Genomic DNA, 23,984 nt, shown 5'->3' on the forward strand with positions numbered 1-23,984 from the left:
CCCACCAGTACTGTACCCCAGTGTTATACAGTGACAGACCTGTACCCACCAGTACTGTACCCCAGTGTTATACAGTGACAGACCTGTACCCACCAGTACAGTACCCCAGTGTTATACAGTGACAGACCTGTACCCACCAGTACTGTACCCCAGTGTTATACAGAGACAGACCTGTACCCACCAGTACTGTACCCCAGTGTTATACAGTGACAGACCTGTACCCACCAGTACTGTACCCCAGTGTTATACAGTGACAGACCTGTACCCACCAGTAGTGTACCCCTGTGTTATACAGTGACAGACCTGTACCCACCAGTACTGTACCCCAGTGTTATACAGTGACAGACCTGTACCCACCAGTACTGTACCCCGGTGTTACACTGTGACAGACCTGTACCCACCAGTACTTTACACCAGTACTGTACCCCAGTGTTATACAGTGACAGACCTGTACCCACCAGTACTGTACCCCAGTGTTATACAGTGACAGACCTGTACCCACCAGTACTGTACCCCTGTTATACAGTGATAGACCTGTACCTACCAGTACTGTACCCAAGTGTTATACAGAGAGAGATCTGTACCCACCAGTACTGTACCCCAGTGTTATACAGTGACAGACCTGTACCCACCAGTACTGTACCCCAGTGTTATAGTGACGGACCTGTACCCACCAGTACTGTACCCCAGTGTTATAGTGACAGACCTGTATCCACCAGTACTGTACCCCAGTGTTATAGTGACAGACCTGTATCCACCTGTACTGTACCCCAGTGTTATACAGCGACAGACCTGTACCCAACAGTACTGTACCCCAGTGTTATACAGTGACAGACCTGTACCCACCAGTACTGTACCCCAGTGTTATACAGTGACAGACCTGTACCCACCAGTACTGTACCCAAGTGTTATACAGAGAGAGATCTGTACCCACCAGTAGTGTACCCCAGTGTTATACAGTGACAGACCTGTACCCACCAGCACTGTACCCCACTGTTATAGTGACAGACCTGTACCCACCAGTACTGTACCCCAGTGTTATAGTGACAGACCTGTATCCACCAGTACTGTACCCCAGTGTTATCGTGACAGACCTGTATCCACCTGTACTGTACCCCAGTGTTATACAGCGACAGACCTGTACCCAACAGTACTGTACCCCAGTGTTATACAGTGACAGACCTGTACCCACCAGTACTGTACCCCAGTGTTATACAGTGACAGACCTGTACCCACCAGTACTGTACCCCAGTGTTATACAGTGACAGACCTGTACCCACCAGTACTGTACCCCAGTGTTATACAGTGACAGACCTGTACCCACCAGTACTGTACCCCAGTGTTATACAGTGACAGACCTGTACCCACCAGTACTGTACCCCAGTGTTATACAGTGACAGACCTGTACCCACCAGTACTGTACCCCAGTGTTATACAGAGACAGACCTGTACCCACCAGTACTGTACCCCAGTGTTATACAGTGACAGACCTGTACCCACCAGTACTGTACCCCAGTGTTATACAGTGACAGACCTGTACCCACCAGTACTGTACACCAGTACTGTACCCCAGTGTTATACAGTGACAGACCTGTACCCACCAGTACTGTACCCCAGTGTTATACAGTGACAGACCTGTACCCACCAGTACTGTACCCCTGTTATACAGTGATAGACCTGTACCTACCAGTACTGTACCCAAGTGTTATACAGAGAGAGATCTGTACCCACCAGTACTGTACCCCAGTGTTATACAGTGACAGACCTGTACCCACCAGTACTGTACCCCAGTGTTATAGTGACGGACCTGTACCCACCAGTACTGTACCCCAGTGTTATAGTGACAGACCTGTATCCACCAGTACTGTACCCCAGTGTTATAGTGACAGACCTGTATCCACCTGTACTGTACCCCAGTGTTATACAGCGACAGACCTGTACCCAACAGTACTGTACCCCAGTGTTATACAGTGACAGACCTGTACCCACCAGTACTGTACCCCAGTGTTATACAGTGACAGACCTGTACCCACCAGTACTGTACCCCAGTGTTATAGTACCCACCAGTACTGTGCCCCAGTGTTATACAGTGACAGACCTGTACCCACCAGTACTGTACCCCAGTGTTATACCGAGACAGACCTGTACCCACCAGTACTGTACCCCAGTGTTATACAGCGACAGACCTGTACCCACCAGTACTGTACCCCAGTGTTATACAGCGACAGACCTGTACCCACCAGTACTGTACCCCAGTGTTATACAGCGACAGACCTGTACCCACCAGTACTGTACCCCAGTGTTATACAGTGACAGACCTGTACCCCCCAGTACTGTACCCCAGTGTTATACAGTGACAGACCTGTACCCACCAGTACTGTACCCCAGTGTTATACAGCGACAGACCTGTACCCACCAGTACTGTACCCAGTGTTATACAGTGACAGACCTGTACCCACCAGTACTGTACCCCAGTGTTATACAGTGACAGACCTGTACCCACCAGTACTGTACCCCAGTGTTATACAGCGACAGACCTGTACCCAACAGTACTGTACCCCAGTGTTATACAGTGACAGACCTGTACCCACCAGCACTGCACCCCAGTGTTATACAGCGACAGACCTTTACCCACCAGTACTGTACCCCAGTGTTATACAGTGACAGACCTGCACCCACCAGTACTGTACCCGAGTGTTATACAGAGACAGACCTGTGCCCACCAGTACTGTACCCCAGTGTTATACAGCGACAGACCGGTACCCACCAGTACTGTACCCCAGTGTTATACAGTGACAGACCTGTACCCACCAGTACTGTGCCCCGTGTTATACAGTGACAGACCTGTACCCACCAGTCCTGTACCCCAGTGTTTGCAGAGACAGACCTGTACCCACCAGTTCTGTACCCCAGTGTTATACAGCGACAGACCTGTGCCCACCAGTACTGTACCCCAGTGTTATACAGTGACAGACCTGTACCCCAATGTTACACAGTGACAGATCTGTACCCACCAGTACTGTACCAGTGTTATACAGTGACAGACCTGTACCCACCAGTACTGTACCCATGTTAGTTACAGACCTGTACCCACCAGTACTGTACCCCAGTTTTATACAGTGACAGACCTGTACCCACCAGTACTTTACCCCAGTGTTATACAGTGACAGACCTTTACCCACCAGTACTGGATCCCTGTGTTATACAGTGACAGACCCGTACCCACCAGCACTGTACCCCAGTGTTATACAGTGACAGACCTGTACCCACCAGTACTGTACCCCAGTTTTATACAGGGACAGACCTGTACCCACCAGTACTGTACCCCAGTGTTTTTCAGTGACAGACCTGTACCCACCAGTACTGTACCCCAGTGTTATACAGCGACAGGCCAGTACCCACCAGTACTGTACCCCAGTGTTATACAGTGGATGACCTGTACCCAGTAGTACTGTACCCCAGTGTTATACAGTGACAGATCTGTACCCACCAGTTCTATACCCCAGTGTTATACAGGGACAGACCTGTACCCACCAGTACTGTACCCCAGTGTTATAGTGACAGACCTGTACCCACCAGTACTGTACCCCAGTGTTATACAGTGACAGATCTGTACCCACTAGTACTGTACCCCAGTGTTATACATTGACAGACCTGTACCCACCAGTACTGTACCCCGGTGTTATACAGTGACAGACCTGTACCCACCAGTACTGTATCCAGTGTTATAGTGACAGACCTGCATCCACCAGTACTGTACCCCAGTGTTATACAGTGACATACCTGTACCCAACAGTACTGTACCGCAATGTTCTCCGCACAGCCCAGTTGGAATAACATAATGTATAATCGCTCGACTGAGTTTTTCCACAGTTTAACCAGACAGAATCTCCCGCCCACCAACACATTCCCCTGAAATCCCAGTGCCGTCACTAGCGAGTCCACTGCACCTTCTTACCATGTAGGGCCTCATCTCCCGGTCAATGAAATGGGTTTCCTTCACTCCTTCCATCTGCTTGTAGCGTTCCAGGCTCTGCCTCATTTCCATATGCTCGGGATTTGCCAGGAAGAATGTGTGAGCCGCCTCAGCTGCTTTGTCCAGTTGATTCAACTGAAAATAACAAGTCACAGCAACAAGCTATGTTAATAAGGGCTCCGTGTGGATTTGTTGCTGAGAGTACATTAGTACTGATATATATTAAAATACCTCACGCATCACGTAGTTCGGTGTACTTTATCCATCGCTCGTTCTGATGTCTACATTTGTAACAGAAACCTCCCATGTCACGCTGCAACTGTAGCTCACCCCCGCCCCAGTGGAGGGTCTGTGGCACTGCCACTGGTCAGAGGGGTAACACCAAGTCCCGCTCACCCATCACCCCTGTGCTCGCTGACCCATCACCCCTGTGCTCGCTGACCCATCACCCCTGTGCTCGCTGACCCATCACCCCTGTGCTCGCTGACCCATCACCCCTGTGCTCGCTGACCCATCACCCCTGTGCTCGCTGACCCATCACCCCTGTGCTCGCTGACCCATCACCCCTGTGCTCGCTGACCCATCACCCCTGTGCTCGCTGACCCATCACCCCTATGCTCGCTGACCTACATTGGTTCCCCGTCCACAGTCCACCAACGCCTCTTAAGAACATAAGAATTAGGAGCAGGAGTCAGCCATACGGCCCCTCGAGCCTGCTCCGTCATTCAGTAAGTTCATGGCTGATCTTCTACTTCAACTCGATATCCCTTAATTCCCTCAGTGTCCAAGAATCTATTGACCTCCATCTTGAATATACTCAGTGACTGAGCCTCCACAGCCCTCTGGGGTAGAGAATTCCAAAGATTCACCACCCTCTGAGGGAAGAAATTCCTCCTCATCTCAGTCCTGAATGGCCGACCCCTTATTCGGAGACTGTGACCCCTGGTTCTAGACTCCCCAGCCCGGGGAAACATCCTCCCTGCATCTACCCTGTCAAGCCCCCTAAGAATTTTAAAGGTTTAATGAGATCACCGCTCAGTCTTCTCAACTCTAGAGAGTATAGGCCCATTCTACTCAATCTCTTCTCATAGGACAGCGTTCTCATCCCAGGAACCAGTCTGGTGAACCTTCGTTGCACTCCATCTAAGGTAAGTATATCCTTCCTTAGGTAAGGAGACCAAAACTGTACACAATACTCTAGGTGTGGTCTCACTAAAGTCCTACATAATTGCAGTAAGACGTCTTTACTCTTATACTCAAATCCTCTTGTAATAAAGGCCAACATACCATTTGCTTTCCTAATTGCTTGCTGTACCTGCAGGTTAACTTTCAGTGATTCGTGTACAAGGACACCCAGGTCCCTCTGAACACCAACATTTCCCAATCTCTCACCATTTAAAAAATACTCTGCTTTTCTATTCTTCCTACCAAAGTGAATAACCTCACATTTCCCTACATTATACTCCATCTGCCACCTTACTGCCCACTCACTCAGTCTATCTATATCCCTTTGCAGCCTCTTTACATCCTCCTCACAACTTACTGTCCCACCTAGCTTTGTACCATCAGCAAACTTGGATACATTACACTCGGTCCCTTCATCTAAGACATTAATATAGATTGTAAATAGTTGAGGCCTCAACACTGATCGTTACAGCACCCCACTAGTTACAGCCTGCCAACCGGAAAATGACCCATTAATCCGTACTCTCTGTTTTCTGTCCGTTAAACAATCCTCTATCCATGCTAATATATTACCCCAACTCCGTGAGCCCTAACCTTGTGTAACAACCTCTTGTGTGGCACCTTATTGAATGGCTTTTGAAACTCAATTTTAAAATTGATCATCCTTGTGTTCAAATCCCTCCATGGCCCTCGCCCCTCTCTATCTCTGCAACCTGCTGCAGCCCTACAACCCTACCAGATCTCTGCCTTCCTCCAATTCTGGCCTCTTGTGCCTCCCCCCACTTCCTTCGCCCCACCATTGGCGGCTGTACCTTCTGCGGCCGAGGCCCTAAGCTCTGGAATTCCCTCCCTAAACTTCTCCGTCTCGCTGCCTCTTTCTCCTCTGTTAAGACGCTCCTAAAACCTCCCCCTTTGACCAAGCCTTTGGTCACTTGGTCCTAATGTCTCCTTCTGTGGCTCGGGGTCAGTTTTTGTCTGATAATCGCTCCTGTGAAGCGCCCTGGGACGTGTTACTACGTTGAGGGTGCTACATAAATGGGAGTTGTTGTTGTAATTGCAGTGCAATGCGTTCACTTGCCGGTTTCCATTATAAATGTGGACATTTGACATTGGATGGAATGTGAAAATATGGGCAGAGTGCGTGACCTTAAAATGGGGACTGAATTACCCCCGGCCTCTAACCCAGGAGTGAAAGGTGAATCTCTTGGACGCTGCTTTGAGCAACCTCAGAGAAACAGGAAAGGAGCGTAAAAAAAAAACCAATGGCGAGATTGGGAAAAGGGTTGCTCGACAGGCAGTCAAGAATCATCCAGTCGGGTTACGGAGAGTCTGCTCGCTTTCCAACAAGGTGCGACAGCTTAAGTGTAAAAATGAGGTTGGATTATTTTCGGAGAGAGAATCACACATCGTGTGGCTCGTTCCGATAAAAACTCTCCAAACATTTTCTTCATGACAACCGGCTTCACTGCGTGGACTGCAGCGGCCCAGCATCGCCTTCTCAGGGCAGCCAAGGATGGGCAATAAATGCCGGCCGCGCCAGTGATGCCCACATCCCCAGAATCGTTTATTTTAAAAAATGGGGCCCTTTTAAACATTTCAAACTGATGGCTCAAGGTTGGTAGCGAGTTCTGACCGGGATTCCATGCAACAATTCAACCATTACTTTCCCATTCGGATTGTATACTTTGTTGCTTGAACATAAATCGAGGAATGTACCTGTGTTACAAGTAGGAGCGAGCGGTGGCTGGTGGCGGCTATGAACTCGCAGTGGCAGCCCAGCCCAGCCCAGCCCAGGTAATGGGTGTTTACTCACTCGAGTTTTCACATTACAGGAATGCTGCGTGTACAAGCAGCGTCCTCAGGAACCTGTGGGCCGGGACACGTCGCTGACTCAGTCAACAGCTGGGCCCTACAGACCAGGACTGATCCCCAGCCTACGTGGAGTTGGCCGACTGCAGCAAGTGTCCGAAAGCACTTCACAGAGGAGTAATCGAAAAATGGACGCCGAGACAAAGAGGGAAATATTTGGAGGGGTGACCGAGGGCTTTACGGAGAGTCTTAAAGGAGGTGGAGTGGGCGTACGGAGTGAATGCAAGAGTGCGGCTCGCAGACAACTGAAGGCATGACTTCCAGTTATAGGGTGAAGTGAGGGGGGATGGACAAGAGGCCAGAGGTGGAGCATGGGAGAGATCTGGGGCTGGTTGTAAGGATGGAGCAGGTTAGAGAGATAGGGAGGAGTGAAGCCATGGCAGCTAAAGGGGACAGGGGTGTTGGGACTTAGCGTGGGCTAGAATAGGATATAGGTCGCCAAGTTGTTTGAGGCTGGGGATCAATTGAAAATATCAAAACTGAGATTAAGCGACTTTTGTTAGGTAAGGATATTAAATGTTACGGAACCAAGGTGAGTAGATGGAGTTAAGATACAGATCAGCTGTGATCTCATTGAATGGCTGATCTGTACCTGAGTAGGCTGGATGGCCTCCTCCTGTTCCTATATTACTAAGTTTTCCTACATTACAACAGTGACGACACTTCAAGAATTACTTCATTGGCTGAACAGAGCTTTGGGACGTCCGGTGGTCGTGAAAGGCGCTATAGAAATGCTAGTCTTTCTTTTCTTTTTTTGAATTAGCCGAGGTTTGCGGGACACTGTCCCGTCCACAAAAAGCGGACAAATCCAATCCGGCCAATTACCGCCTCATCAATCTACTCTCAATCATCAGCAAAGTGATGGAAGGTGTCATCGACAGTGCTATCAAGCAGCACTTACTCACCAATAACCTGCTCACTGATGCCCAGTTTGGGTTCCGCCAAGACCACTCAGCTGCCGACCTCATTACAGCCTTGGTCCAAACATGGACAAAGGAGCTGAATTCCAGAGGTGAGGTGAGAGTGACTGCCCTTGACATCAAGGCAGCATTTGACCGAGTGTGGCATCGAGGAGCCCTAGTAAAACTGAAGTCAATGGGAATCGGGGGGAAAACGCTCCACTGGCTGGAGTCATACCTAGCACAAAGGAAGATGGTTGTGGGGGTTGAAGGTCAATCATCACAGCCCCAGGACATCACTGCAGGAGATCCTCAGGGCAATGTCCTCGGCCCAACCATCTTCAGCTGCTTCATCAATGACCCTCCCTCCAACATAAGGTCAGAAATGGGGATGTTCGCTGATGATTGCACAGTGTTCAGCGCCATTCACAACACCTCAGATAATGAAGCAGTCCATGCCCGCATGCAGCAAGACCTGGACGAGGTTCAGGCTTGGGCTGATAAGTGGCAGGTAACATTCGCTCCACAGAAGGGCCAGACAATGACTGTCTCCAACAAGCGAGAGTCTAACCACCGCACCTTGGCATTAAACGGCATTACCATCACTGAATCCCCCACCATCAACATCCTGGGGGTCACCATTGACCAGAAACGTAACTGGACCAGCCACATAAATACTGTGGCAACAAGAGCAGGTCAGAGGCTGGGTATTCTGTGGCGAGTGTCTCACCTCCTGACTCCCCAAAGTCTTTCCACCATCTACAAGGCACAAGGAGTGTGATGGAATATTCTCCACTTGCCTGGATGAGTGCAGCTCCAACAACACTCAAGAAGCTCGACACCATCCAGGACAAAGCAGCCCGCTTGATTGGCACCCCATCCACCACCTTAAACATTCACTCCCTCCACCACCGGCGCACCGTGGTTGCAGTGTGTGCCATCTACAAGATGCACTGCAGCAACTCACCAAGGCTTCTTCGGCAGCACCTCCCAAACCCGCGACCTCTACCACCTAGAAGGACAAGGGCAGCAGGCGCATGGGAACACCACCACCTCCAAGATCCCCTCGAAGTCACACACCATCCTGACTTAGAAGTATATCGCCGATCCTTCATCGTCGCTGGGTCAAAATCCTGGAACTCCCTCCCTAACAGCACTGTGGGAGCACCTTCACCACATGGACTGCAGCGGTTCAAGGCGGCGGCTCACCACCACCTTCTCAAGGGCAACTAGGGATGGGCAATAAACGCCGGCCTTGCCAGCGACGCCCACATCCCAGGAACCAATAAAATAAATAAAGAAATAAATAACTTTGGCAGGATGTCCCGTGAGGTTGGAAGTCCCAACAGCTGAAATTAGGCCCAGAGGGTGCACATTTCAAACTCTGGCACTGGTCACGGTGTTGCGGGCCACAGATGTAACACAGCAGCTGCTGCTTCTGACCCACACATCTGCTAAAGAGCCGACAAATCAGAGGATCAGAACCTATTGAAGCCCCCAAGTTACCCCCCCTCCATGCTTCAATCAGGGTATCTGGTACGCAACTCAAGCGTAAACTTGTCACGTTGCAATTGTACCTCGCACCCCAGTGGAGGAAAGCTGCACTACCATTGGTCAGAGGGTGCAGCACCAAGTCCCTTCACCCATCACCCCTGTGCTCACTCACCGACAGTGGCTCCATCCACCAACGCCTCAAACTAAAAATTCTCATCCTTGTGTTCAAATCCCTCCATGGCCTCGCCTCTCCCCAGCTCTGTGACTTTCTTCAGCTCTGTAATCCTCTGAGAACTCTGCATTGCTCCAATTCTGGCCTCTTGCGATTCCTTCACTCTCTCTGTCCAATCATTGACGGCTTCAACCGTCTAGGCCAGAAGTTCTGGAATTTCCTCTCTAAACCTCTCCGCCTCTCTACCTCGCTCTTTTCCTTTAAGATGCTGCTTAAAACACACGGGTTAGATACAGAGTAAAGCTCCCTCTACACTGTCCCATCAAACACTCCCAGGGCAGGTACAGCACGGGTTAGATACAGAGTAAAGCTCCCTCTACACTGTCCCATCAAACACTCCCAGGGCAGGTACAGCACGGGGTAGATACAGAGTCAAGCTCCCTCTACACTGTCCCATCAAACACTCCCAGGGCAGGTACAGCACGGGTTAGATACAGAGTAAAGCTCCCTCTACACTGTCCCATCAAACGCTCCCAGGGCAGGTACAGCACGGATTAGATACAGAGTAAAGCTCCCTCTACACTGTCCCATCAAACACTCCCAGGGCAGGTACAGCACGGGTTAGATACAGAGTAAAGCTCCCTCTACACTGTCCCATCAAACACTCCCAGGGCAGGTACAGCACGGGTTAGATACAGAGTAAAGCTCCCTCTACACTGTCCCATCAAACACTCCCAGGGTAGGTACAGCACGGGGTTAGATACAGAGTAAAGCTCCCTCTACACTGCCCCATCAAACACTCCCAGGGCAGGTACAGCACGGGTTAGATACAGAGCAAAACTCCCTCTACACTGCCCCATCAAACACTCCCAGGGCAGGTACAGCACGGATTAGATACAGAGTAAAGCTCCCTCTACACTGTCCCATCAAACACTCCCAGGGCAGGTACAGCACGGGTTAGATACAGAGCAAAGCTCCCTCTACACTGTCCCATCAAACACTCCCAGGGCAGGTACAGCACGGATTAGATACAGAGTAAAGCTCCCTCTACACTGTCCCATCAAACACTCCCAGGACAGGTACAGCACAGGTTAGATACAGAGTAAAGCTCCCTCTACACTGTCCCATCAAACACTCCCAGGGCAGGTACAGCATGGGTTAGACACAGAGTAAAGCTCCCTCTACACTGCCCCATCAAACACTCCCAGGGCAGGTACAGCATGGGTTAGACACAGAGTAAAGCTCCCTCTACACTGCCCCATCAAACACTCCCAGGGCAGGTACAGCACGGATTAGATACAGAGTAAAGCTCCCTCTACACTGTCCCATCAAACACTCCCAGGGCAGGTACAGCACGGGTTAGATACAGAGTAAAGCTCCCTCTACACTGTCCCATCAAACACTCCCAGGGCAGGTACAGCACGGATTAGATACAGAGTAAAGCTCCCTCTACACTGTCCCATCAGACACTCCCAGGGCAGGTACAGCACGGGTTAGATACAGAGTAAAGCTCCCTCTACACTGTCCCATCAAACACTCCCAGGGCAGGTACAGCACGGGTTAGATACAGAGTAAAGCTCCCTCTACACTGTCCCATCAAACACTCCCAGGGCAGGTACAGCATGGGTTAGACACAGAGTAAAGCTCCCTCTACACTGCCCCATCAAACACTCCCAGGGCAGGTACAGCACGGGTGAGATACAGAGTAAAGGTCCCTCTACACTGTCCCATCAAACACTCCCAGGGCAGGTACAACACGGGTTAGATACAGAGTAAAGCTCCCTCTACACTGTCCCATCAAACACTCCCAGGGCAGGTACAGCACAGGTGAGATACAGAGTAAAGCTCCCTCTACACTGTCCCATCAAACACTCCCAGGGTAGGTACAGCACGGGTTAGATACAGAGTAAAGCTCCCTCTACACTGTCCCATCAAACACTCCCAGGGCAGGTACAGCACGGGTTAGATACAGAGTAAAGCTCCCTCTACACTGTCCCATCAAACACTCCCAGGGCAGGTACAGCACGGGTTAGATACAGAGTAAAGCTTCCTCTACACTGTCCCATCAAACACTCCCAGGGCAGGTACAGCACGGCGTTAGATACAGAGTAAAGCCCCCTCTACACTGTCCCATCAAACACTCCCAGGGCAGGTACAGCACAGGTTAGACACAGAGTAAAGCCCCCTCTACACTGTCCCATCAAACACTCCCAGGGCAGGTACAGCACAGGTTAGATACAGAGTAAAGCTCCCACTACACTGTCCCATCATACACTCCCAGAGCAGGTACAGCACGGGTTACATACAGAGTAAAGCCCCCTCTACACTGTCCCATCAAACACTCCCAGGGCAGGTACAGCACGGGGTTAGATACAGAGTAAAGCTCCCTCTACACTGTCCCCATCAAACACTCCCAGGGCAGGTACAGCACGGGTTAGATACAGAGTAAAGCTCCCTCTACACTGTCCCATCAAACACTCAATTCAATTCAATTCAATTCAATTCAAATCGCTTTATTGGCATGACAAGTTACATCTTATGTTGCCAAAGCATCGGAAAACATTCATGTTTGTTCACAAAAATACAGATCTATCCATACAGTGTATAAACAGATATATCCCTGAGTGTATAAATATACTTTCATATAATTTATATATACTCTTATCTTATCTTTAGTGGTTGTCCCTCTGTTTATGGCAAGCTGTAACATAGTGTGCCGCTAGTGTTATGCAACTTCTCTCTTCCCCTAGTAGGTATGGGAGTTTTTGGTTGTCATTCAATTTTCTGAATTCCGGGCATATTTTTGTAAATTTTGGTTAGAAATTCTCCCTTATGCCCTGATATTTTCTACAAGCTGTGAGGAAGTGCATCTCTGTCTCCACCATTCCCTGACTGCAGTGAGAGCATATCCTGTCCTCCCTTGGTAGCCGGGTCTGCCTGTGTCTACCTTTTTCGATCGCCAGGCTATGTTCACTAAGTCTGTACATTGTCAGGATTTTTCTCAGTCTGCTGTCCTTTACCATGGTCAGGTAATCAGCTATGTTGTATTGTCTGTTTAGGGCCAAGTCACTGTCCCATCAAACACTCCCAGGGCAGGTACAGCATGGGTTAGATACAGAGTAAAGCTCCCTCTACACTGTCCCATCAAACACTCCCAGGGCAGGTACAGCACGGGTTAGATACAGAGTAAAGCTCCCTCTACACTGTCCCATCAAACACTCCCAGGGCAGGTACAGCACGGGTTAGATACAGAGTAAAGCTCCCTCTACACTGTCCCATCAAACACTCCCAGGGCAGGTACAGCACGGGTTAGATACAGAGTAAAGCTCCCTCTACACTGCCCCATCAAACACTCCCAGGGCAGGTACAGCATGGGTTAGATACAGAGTAAAGCTCCCTCTACACTGTCCCATCAAACACTCCCAGGGCAGGTACAGCACGGGTTAGATACAGAGTAAAGCTCCCTCTACACTGTCCCATCAAACACTCCCAGGGCAGGTACAGCATGGGTTAGATACAGAGTAAAGCTCCCTCTACACTGTCCCGTCAAACACTCCCAGGGCAGGTACAGCACGGGTTAGATACAGAGTAAAGCTCCCTCTACACTGTCCCATCAAACACTCCCAGGGCAGGTACAGCACGGGTTAGATACAGAGTAAAGCTCCCTCTACACTGTCCCATCAAACACTCCCAGGGCAGGTACAGCACAGGTTAGATACAGAGTAAAGCTCCCTCTACACTGTCCCATCAAACACTCCCAGGGCAGGTACAGCACGGGTTAGATACAGAGTAAAGCTCCCTCTACACTGTCCCATCAATGTGCCCTGAACTGAATACAATGCCAATCTCCAACAGGTAGAGGGAGAGGAAGGGGGAGGGGGATGGGGAGGGAGGGCGAGAGGGAGAGATGAAGATTGACAGAGAAATACAGAAATGGTAACGAGATGGGAAAAGATGAAAAGGCGATGAATTGTCTATAACTAAAGCGCTTTGAAAAGGTGATCAGGGAGATTCCTTACTGGGTGAAGGAATAAGAAGCGAATTGCAATTCTCTGCTGGTGGGAGTGAGAACAAGACGCTTCAATCTGAAGAAAGTTACAGTGGGAATGAAAGTTATAAAATATTCTGCTGATTTTGAAGAGGTCTTGGATTTATTGACTGAGCAACGCTCTTGTAAAGTCTGTGGGTTGTGCAGTTAATAAATACACAGACTTCAGAAGTAACAAACAAAACAGGTCTTTACTATTCGAAGGTCCGGGCGAATCTGCCCCAGCAATCATGCCACAACACTTATATACTGGTGTGGTCACTATCGGTATTACAGTATACAGAAGCCAAACAAATAGTGCCACACCTAAAGTAGTTCCCTTAAAGGTGAACGGTTACATTCAATAGTTCCCTTAAAGATAGACGGGTACACACACTACAATCCTCCTTTTTTAGCTTATTACTTACAGAGTCCCCGTTAAACATACATAGCTTCAAATTTCTATAAAACAAATTACAGATATAATCTCGGTGGAGTCAATGTCATATAAAACAATTGACAAATATAATCTCGGTGGAAACAGTTCACAGGTTCAGTCTCTGCGGAAACAGTTCATAGATTCAGTCTCTGATCTTGACTCGTTCCAAACAACATTTCTTTGGTGTAGCCGGTTCACCTGGCTAGCGTGACTCCTCCATAGCCTTTTTCTTGACGTAACAGCTTGAACTTTCGTCCTGTTGAACCAGCAGTGCGGACTTTTACAACCAACTGGCTGTCTTGACATTTTCCAGTTTTTCAACTAATTTAGCTCCTTTCGTAATGTCCCGCCTGGAATGGTAGAAGTGCTAATATTTTAGACAGTTATTATCTTCTGCTTCTTCTTTTTCTTTTCTGCCTTTTTGGAACTCTCGGAGCTCCTTTCTCGGCTGCCAGCTGTAGCGCCACCAACTCTCTATGTTCCTTAGACCTTAAGTGCTTCATCCGGATTTCAGCACTTTGAGAGTTTTCATCACAAGCTGGGCAGACCACATCCTCGTAATATTCAGTGTCACTCAACAGGTCATGGTAATATTCAGGTTCGTCCTGAGTTAGGCCAGCGAGAGAGACTTCTTCTTCCTCCTCACCCGTCTGGACGTTAGCTGACGGTGGTTCCTTCCCTAAACATCTTTCTTGAAAAGCCTTCTTCATGCATTCATATTCATCCCGCTCTTCCTGGGTTATCTGCCATTCCTTCACGACGGACCTCATTTGTGAGTTCAATACCTTCCTTTCCATCGGTAATTGCGTTATCAGGCTATTTAACCCTTCTACTGAAATAACGGTTTCCACATTCTTCTGTTCACCTTGATGTGATTCAATGTACTTTTGGCATCCTTGTAAAATTTGTGTTGCCACCTCAGCTATCTCCGTGACTTTTGAGAGCTCCGAACTCGTTCCCCCTGAAGATTGAAGCTCGTGTTCAGATTGTTCCCCTTGCCAAGTCTTGTCCTTCAGCATATGAAGGAGTTGGCCGACCGTTAACTCTTCCCTGGGAACACGGTGGATCAGAGTCTTCTCCATTTCATCCACCTCTTTCTCCAATACTTCCACCTTACGTTCCTCTTGAACTTTGGCTTTCAGCGCTCGGCAAAGTTGCGCCCTGATGCTCTCTAGTTCATGTTCAGGGACCATTCTTACAGTGTCCTGTTCTTCCACTGAAAGGATTCCCAGTTGAATCTGTTCTTCAAGTTGTTGCACCTCGGTCATTGCCGCCTCATACTTGTCTTGGGTGTCCTTCAATGTTTTTATAAGTTCTTGGACATCCTGTCTTTCATGCTCTGCCATGATTTTCACCTCTAATTGCTCATCTATGGATGGAGCTTCTATCGATGAGTCTGTCTTGGCCTTGAGTTCATCAAGAATTTCCTGCAGCCTTTGGACTTCTTGCTCATGTTCAACCTTTAGTTGTTCATATGTTTCTACTGAAACTAGCTTTTCGGAGGCTGCCGAGTTAACCCCCTCCAGAATTGTAGCCTGGGCCTGTTCATACTGTTCTTTCAACTTCTCACACTCTGCTTGTAAGGAGTCGTAGAGAAGAACTGGAATAAAATCCTGGCTCCCTGAAGATTCCTCTTCCTTTGGTTCATTCTGTAAATATTCTAGTTCCTGAACAGCATCAGGGGAATGTGATTGGTATTTGACCATGATGGCTCTATCGTCGCTCTCTGCTTGAGCTAGCTGTCTCTGTAGTCTTTCCAGGTTCCCCCATTCGGTGTCCCAGAACTTTTCCATATTTTTCATCTCCTGTACGAGACGGTCACTCAACTGTTTTAATTGTTGTCGTACTTTGACATAAGTTTGCGTCCGAGCTCGGTGTTCTTCCGTCATGGATGAATCCTTTGCTTGAACAGGCTCAGAATTCTCTGTCAACCTGGAGTTCTGCTCTGCAGCTTTATTCTTCTTGGTACCATAAGTCCTTCTGCATGTCTTCGTTTTCTTTCCCATCGTCGGCAAGTCCCTTTTAGCCTTGTCCTCCATATTCGACTTGGTCTTATCATCATCCATTTCAGAATCTGAGCTAATAGCTTGCACCGAGTCCTCCCTCATTATGGCTTTTAGGTAATGCCATTCCATGTCTATTTTCTTAATCCACTCCCGTCCTAGAAGTGGTGGTCCTCCCTCAGATAATACGTACAAGTTCATTCTTGGGTGTTCTTTACCCCTATCTCTCACCTTGACTCTTATTTTCCCCACGGGGTATACGTTATGCCCCGTGTATGTCTGTAATACGAACTTGGTATTTCTTAAAGGTATGTGAGAGAATAGCCGATGGTAGTCCCTTCGGTTGATGACTGATAGAGCTGATCCAGTGTCCAGCTCCATTCTTACTTGGACTCCAGCTATTTTTAGTATGACCCAGATGGCCTGTAGATCCGTTGCTTTACCCACATTGTGGATTCTCAGACTACCCAGCTCCTGGTTGTTTGGGTCTGAGTCTGAATTCTGTTCGTCTGAACTCTTTTCAGCCACCTTGTGTACCTTGTTGTACTTTTCTGGTGGTGGCTTCCTTTGATTATTGGTCTTTTTCCCGGACCGGCATACCTTCGCGATGTGACCCAGTTTGCCACACTTCCTACACTCTTGGTTCTTAAACCAGCATTGATTCTGGTCATGCGTTGTCTTCCCACAACGGTAGCATTTTGTTGTGCTTGAAGTAATTTGGTCCACCCCGAGTGCCGCCGCCTTTAGTTGCATTTCCACCGTTCCTTTCGCTGCGGCTTCGTGCGATGCAGCTATAAGGACAGCCCTGTCCAGTGTGAGGTCATTCTCTTCCAGTAGTCGCTTCTGCGTCCCTTCTTTGGACAATCCGCATACGAACTTGTCCCGCAGCGCTTCTGTCAGATTCCCTCCGAACTGGCAGTACTTCGCTAGCCTACGCAGTTTGACCAAGTATTCCGCATTGCTTTCGTCTTTCTTCTGCGTTCTTGCGTAGAATTTGAATCGTTCAGCCAGCATCAGCGGTGTGGGGTTCAAGTGGTCCTTCAGCACAGCCACAATCTCTTCGAAGGTCTGATCCGCTGGTTTATTTGGTGCTATTAGATGCTTCAAGAGCCCGTATGTTTTTGCCCCCATCGAGTTTAGCAATGTTATCGCCTTGTCGTCTTCCTCTATTTTGTTGGCTTCGCAATAGATCTCTATGCGTTCCACGTACGTGGCCCAGTCTTCTATTTCAGAATTAAAGTCGTTAATATTCCCTCGCTTAGGCATTTTTCTCCCCTTGGGAGCAGCACCAGTATTTCTTTAAGTATTCTTATTTATTTGTTTGTTTCTAAGATGGCGGTTTTCCCGCGAAATCGGCGGTTTCCCGCTCTTTCCTTCTCTCCCCGCCCACTTCAATGGTGGTATGTCAATCAAGATGGCGGTTTTCCCGCGAAAATGGCGGTTTCCCGCTCTTCCTTTCTCGCCCCGCCCACTTCAATGGCGGTTTCCCACTTCTGGCGTCTTCTCTGCCTAATGGCGGCTTCCCGCGTTTCTTCCCGGTGGAAGGGGTACGCTTCCCCCACAGCGGACAGGTTCAGCCGCTGGCTGGCTTCCGCACAGCTCCCCTTACTCGGCTCTGTCTTTTCCTCCCGCCCGCACGGCTCTACCGGCGCTGGGTACACCCCGTTAACGGAGGACAGTTCAGCCGCTGGACTGGCTCTCGCGCAGTCTCTCTCTCCGTACCCGGCTCTGTCGCTCTCTCTCCCGCACGTTCGGTGCTACCGGCCCTGGGTACCCCGTTGGTGGAGAACAGTTCAGCCGCTGGACTGGCTCTCGCGCAGTCTCTCTCTCCGTACCCGGCTCTGTCGCTCTCTCTCCCGCACGTTCGGTGCTACCGGCCCTGGGTACCCCGTTGGTGGAGAACAGTTCAGCCGCTGGACTGGCTCTCGCGCAGTCTCTCTCCCCTTGCTCGGCTCTGTCTCTCTCTCCCACCCGAACGGTTCCTGTTCGCCTCCCCAGCCCTCTCGCAGACCGGTGTTTCCCTCCCCGGCTGCGGCTGGGTTTCTCTTCCCGCGCCTACTCCCAGTCTCAGCGCTTCGTGGCTGCGGCGCTGCCCGGCTTTTCCCGCCGATCGCGGTCCGGCTGTCACCCGACGCCGCTGGACCCGACTTCTGACCGGCTCAGCTCCCCCTCGACCGAGGTCGAGTGCTCTGCCCTTATCCTCCGGATATTCTCTACACCTTTCCCTACTCACAGTCTCTTCGGCCGCCTTGTTCCCTGCTGATCGGCTCACTCCGCACCGTGGTAGAAGGGTAGTCAGTGCCTGTTGCTAATGGAAGCTTTTGTTGCTAAAGTCTTCCACCTTTCTCCTGCTGCAGCCTCGTGTTTTCTTCCAGCAGCACGACGAGGGCGGTTGCCTCTCTTCGACGCTCTTCTTGCTTTGGTAATCTTGCCGCAGGGTACGATCGGACTCGTCGCCACTGTAAAGTCTGTGGGTTGTGCAGTTAATAAATACACAGACTTCAGAAGTAACAAACAAACAGGTCTTTACTATTCGAAGGTCCGGGCGAATCTGCCCCAGCAATCATGCCACAACACTTATATACTGGTGTGGTCACTATCGGTATTACAGTATACAGAAGCCAAACAAATAGTGCCACACCTAAAGTAGTTCCCTTAAAGGTGAACGGTTACATTCAATAGTTCCCTTAAAGATAGACGGGTACATACACTACAGCTCTGGAGACTGGACCCACCGTTCGCCCTCCACTGCTCGGCTGAAGGACGCTGGGTTGCACGGGGAATCTACCCTCAGTCCCTGCTCTCCAAGTGAGAACCTCAGGCAGTGGCCGCTGGCAGGCTATCCGACTGTGGAGGCATCGCAGCCAAGCCCTGTCCTCTCCTCTCCCCCACAGACCTCACTCTTCGGCCAGGGTCGTGGGATAGCGATCGCTGGCAAGACTCCTGGGCAAATTCTGTTCACCTCCCCTGCCAAAGCAGTCGGAGGCCCAAGCGTATCCCCCCCCCCACTGCAGAGACCAGGGATTAAAGCTGGCACAGTCCTGGTCAGTACCACTCTGGGCAGTGCCTTTCCACCAACCAGTCTGGGCATTGGGCGGCGAGGAATTCTTCAAATAAATGCAATCATTTTCTCGGACTGTAGAAAAATACTAAGAAAGGAGAACTCGCGTTTCTCGACCAGCAGACTTCCCAAAGTGCTTCACAGCCAAAGAAGCACTTTTTGAAGTATAGTCACTGTTGTAAAGTAGGAAACGCGGCACCAACTTGCGCACAGCAAGATCCCACATACAACCATGTGATAAATGACCAGTTAATTTTATTTTTAGTGATGTTGGTTGAGGGCTAAATATTAGCCCAGGACACCGGGGAGAACTCCCCTGCTTTTCTGTGACTAGACCCGTGGAATCTTTTACGTCCACCTGAGAGGGGAGACGGGGCCTCGGTTTAACGTCTCATCCGAAAGACTGTGACACCTCCGATAGTGCGGCACTCCCTCAGTACTGCCCCTCCTCAGTACTGCGCTCCCTCAGTACTGCCCCTCCGACAGTGCAGCGCTCCCTCAGTACTGCCCATCCGACAGTGCAGCGCTCCCTCAGTACTGCCCCTCCGACAGTGCAGCGCTCCCTCAGTACTGCCCCTCTGACAGTGCGGCGCTCCCTCAGTATTGCTCCTCCGACAGTGCGGCACTCCCTCAGTACCGCCCCTCCGACAGTGCGGCACTCCCTCAGTACCGCCCCTCCGACAGTGCGGCGCTCCCTCAGTACTGCCCCTCCGACAGTGCGGCACTCCCTCAGTACCGCCCCTCTGACAGTGCGGCGCTCCCTCAGTACTGCCCCTCCGACAGTGCGGCGCTCCCTCAGTACTGCCCCTCCGACAGTGCGGCGCTCCCTCCGTACTGCCCCTCCGACAGTGCGGCACTCCCTCAGTACTGCCCCTCCGACAGTGCGGCGCTCCCTCAGTACTGCCCCTCCGACAGTGCAGTGCTCCCTCAGTACTGCCCCTCTGACAGTGCAGCGCTCCCTCAGTACTGCCCCTCCGACAGTGCGGCGCTCCCTCAGTACTGCCCCTCCGACAGTGCGGCGCTCCCTCAGTATTGCTCCTCCGACAGTGCGACGCTCCCTCAGTACCGCCCCTCCGACAGTGCGGCACTCCCTCAGTACCGCCCCTCCGACAGTGCGGCGCTCCCTCAGTACTGCTCCCCGACAGTGCGGCACTCCCTCAGTACTGCCACTCCGACAGTGCGGCGCTCCCTCAGTACCGCCCCTCCGACAGTGCGGCGCTCCCTCAGTACTGACCCTCCGACAGTGCGGCACTCCCTCAGTACTGCCACTCCGACAGTGCGGCGCTCCCTCAGTACCGCCCCTCTGACAGTGCGGCGCTCCCTCAGTACTGCCCCTCCGACAGTGCGGCACTCCCTCAGTACTGCCCCTCCGACAGTGCGGCACTCCCTCAGTACTGCACTGGAGTGTTGACCTGGATTATGTGCTCAAGTCTCTGGAGTGGGACTTGAACCCACGACCTTCTGACTCAGAGGTGAGAGTGCTGCCCACTGAGCCACTGGCTGACACGAGTTAGCAGGGGAGAAATTCTGAGCACTCACTGATATTATTTACAGCTGGAGAGGTGAGGTGGGATTTTCCAGCCTGTGGGTTTGGACAGTGAGACACAGGGACTGGCTCGGCTCCACACACATATAATTCAAAAATCCTCAGTAAACACATCGGCTCCGTAAAACCCACCAAATCTTCTCATTTTAAAAAAGAGGCCAGCATTTATAAGAACATAAGAAATAGGAGCAGGAGTCGGCCATTCGGCCCCTCGAGCCTGCTCCGCCATTCAATGAGATCATGGCTGATCATCGACCATAACCCCACTTTCCCGCCTGATCCCCATATCCCTTGATTCCCCCACGCCCGAAATTCACTGGTAGCGCCCCAAGAGGGAGGCGGGGCACTTGCAATAGCGCCCCGCCTCCCTCTTGGGGCGCTGCGAGTGAATGCCGCGGTGCTACGTCGCGCCGTGGTACTGCAGGCCTTCCACCCAGGGCCCAGCCGGCAAACGAGCCCGGCGCTCTTAGGGTACTAATGGGAGGTGCAAATCAATCGAGTTTTTCCCCCTTAGTATCCAAAAATCTATCGATCTCGGCCTTGAATATACTCAACGACTGAGCCTCCACAGCCCTCTGGGGTAGAGAATTCCAAAGATTCACCGCCCTCTGAGTGAAGAAATTTCCCCTCATCTCAGTCCTAAATGGCCGACCCCTTATTCTGAGACTGTGACCCCTGGTTCTAGACTCCCCAGCCAGGGGAAACATCCTCCCTGCATCTACCCTGTCAAGCCCTGTAAGAATTTTGTGTGTTTCAATGAGATCACCTCTCATTCTTCTAAACTCTAGGGAATATAGGCCTAGTCTACTCAATCTCTCCTCATAGGACAATCCCCCCATCCCAGGAACCAGTCTGGTGAACGTATGGTAAGTATATCCTTCCTTAGGTAAGGAGACCAAAACTGTCCACAATACTCCAGGTGTGGTCTCACCAGGGCCCTATATAATTGCAGTAAGACGTCTTTACTCTTATACTCAAATCCTCTTGTAATAAAGGCCAACATTGTAGGAATTGCCAAATTCCTATCTGAAGTACTGAGACCAGGCAACTCTGGTAATTAAACGATGTTTAATACAAACTGGTGGAAGTAACATTTAAAACGCAAGAGAACTAAACAACAGGTGTTTGCTTGCAGGCTGACTCCACGAGGACTGAGTCTGGAAGCTTCCCCGCTGACGTCATGACGTCATCACGTTTCCCACCGTTGGGAACGTCACGTGACCTGCGTGATGACGTCATCGCGTTCAGTCTACATCTTAAAGGGACCGCGTTATTTACATACAGCAAACAAATACAGGTACCGATTCACTCTGTTAAAGGCAATTATGTACATCCGTACAAGAGTCCCTTGGTGGCTCTGCTACAACATACCATTTGCTTTCCTGATTGGAAACTATAGCCTAGTTACCCTGAGATAGTGGTGCTGGCACCTCTCCTTGAACCACTGGTAGAGGTTTTGATACAAATGTTGGGCCTGCTGGGCCACTTCAGAGTCAACCACGTTGGTGTGGGACTGGAGTCACCTATAGGCCCAGACCGGGTGAGGACGGCAGGTTTCCTTCCCTAAAGGAGATCAGTGAATCCGTTGGGTGTTTATGACAATCCGACAGCTTCACGGTCACTTTTACTGATCCCAGCTTTTTATTTCCAGATTTATTTTTAAACTGAATTCAAATTCTCAAACTGCCCGGGTGGGATCTGAACTCATGCCCTCTGGGTTATTAGTCCAGTAACAAGACCACTACAGTACATAAGAACATAAGAAATAGGAACAGGAGTTGGCCATTCGGCCCCTCGAGCCTGCTCCACCATTCAATAAGATCATGGCTGATCTTCGACCTCAACTCCACTTTCCCGCCCGATCTCCATATCCCTCGATTCCCCGAGAGTCCAAAAATCTATTGATCTCAGCCTTGAATATACTCAACGACTGAGCCTCCACAGCCCTCTGGGGTAGAGAATTCCAAACATTCACCACCCTCTGAGTGAAGAAATTTCTCCTCATCTCAGTCTTAAATGGCCGACCCCTTATCCTGACACAATGCCCCCTAGTTCTAGACTCTCCAGCCAGGGGGAAACAACCTCTCAGCATCTACCCTGTCAATCCCCCTCAGAATCTTGTATGTTTCAATGAGATCACCTCTCATTCTTCTAAACTCCAGAGAGTATAGGCCCATTCTACTCAATCTCTCCTCACAGGACAATCCCCCCATCCCAGGAATCAGTCTGGTGAACCAGACCTATGGGTAAAACACAGCAAAGTTTCAATTGGAGCGAGGAATTTAAGCAGCAGTGAGCCCAGTGTTTTTTAACTGTGTTTGTTTAAGTACAGTCCTCATTCAGCTCGTAAAACTCTTCTCCCCTCCAGGTACCGAGCCCAGCATTGATCCGATGGTTGCCAAGTTATTCCAAGTTATCTCCCTCCCCCCCAGGGCGTGTTATCTCATTGAAACTTATAAAATTCTGACAGGACTGGACAGACTAGATGCAGGAAGGATGTTCCTGATGGCCGGGGAGTTCAGAACCAGGGGTCACAGTCTAAGGATAAGGGGTAAGCCATTTCGGACAGAGATGAGGAGGAATTTCTTCACCCAGAGAGTGGTGAACCTGTGGAATTCTCTACCACAGAAGGCAGTTGAGGCCAATTCATTAAATATATTCAAGAAGGAGTTAGATATATTTCTTGAGGCTAAAGGGATCAAGGGATATGGGGAGAAGGCAGGAACAGGGTACTGAATTTGGATGATCAGCCATGATCCGACAGTGCGGCGCTCCCTCAGTACTGCCAGTGATGATGGGGAGACCTCTGATAACTCGTCCCTCTCACTCGACCCAGCCTTCTCCAGTTTGTCAGCATTCTCTTTGAATCCTGTGCCTGTACTTGAGCTATCAAGGGCTGAGCCTCCTCTTTCACAGTGCCTGCGGCCTGTGCTGTCTCCTGTAAAATTGTTACCAAGGGTACGGTTGGTGCTGATTGGCTTCAGGAGTGTGGTGGTTCTGTCACTGGACCAGGAACCCAGAGAGCAGCAGCAGCTCGAGGAAGTCCCAGCACCAGCTGTTCAGGGCGACTGGGGATGGGCAATAAATGCCGGCCTTGCCTGTGTCGCCCACGTCCGAAAAATGAATTTTAAAAAACTTTAAAGCCAATGGTTAATCCAGAATAGGACAGGTGAACACAGGGTCAAAGTAATAAAAGGTAACTTTAGGTCCAATAGAAAGTCGAATGAACCTGAACTTTTGTCTCCTCAGGACGCCCCAAAGCGCTTTACAGCCAATGAAGTACTTTTTTGAAGTGTAGTCATTGTTGTAATGA

The 23,984-nt window shown here is 50.2% G+C and overlaps 1 protein-coding gene across 1 annotated transcript in view; it reads right to left on the minus strand.

Moving 5' to 3' along the window:
* LOC147115372 (prolyl 3-hydroxylase 2-like) overlaps positions 1 to 23,984 on the minus strand; it is a 271,320-nt gene that overhangs the window by 102,900 nt on the left and 144,436 nt on the right. Inside the window, 1 exon segment of the mRNA XM_085989637.1 lies at positions 3,959 to 4,111. Coding sequence (XP_085845763.1) covers positions 3,959 to 4,111 — 153 coding nt within the window.

The sequence above is a fragment of the Somniosus microcephalus genome, chromosome 6 (assembly GCF_052327205.1).
Source record: "Somniosus microcephalus isolate GS21.2 chromosome 6, FLI_Smic_1.0, whole genome shotgun sequence".
NCBI classification, from domain to species: Eukaryota; Metazoa; Chordata; class Chondrichthyes; order Squaliformes; family Somniosidae; genus Somniosus; species Somniosus microcephalus.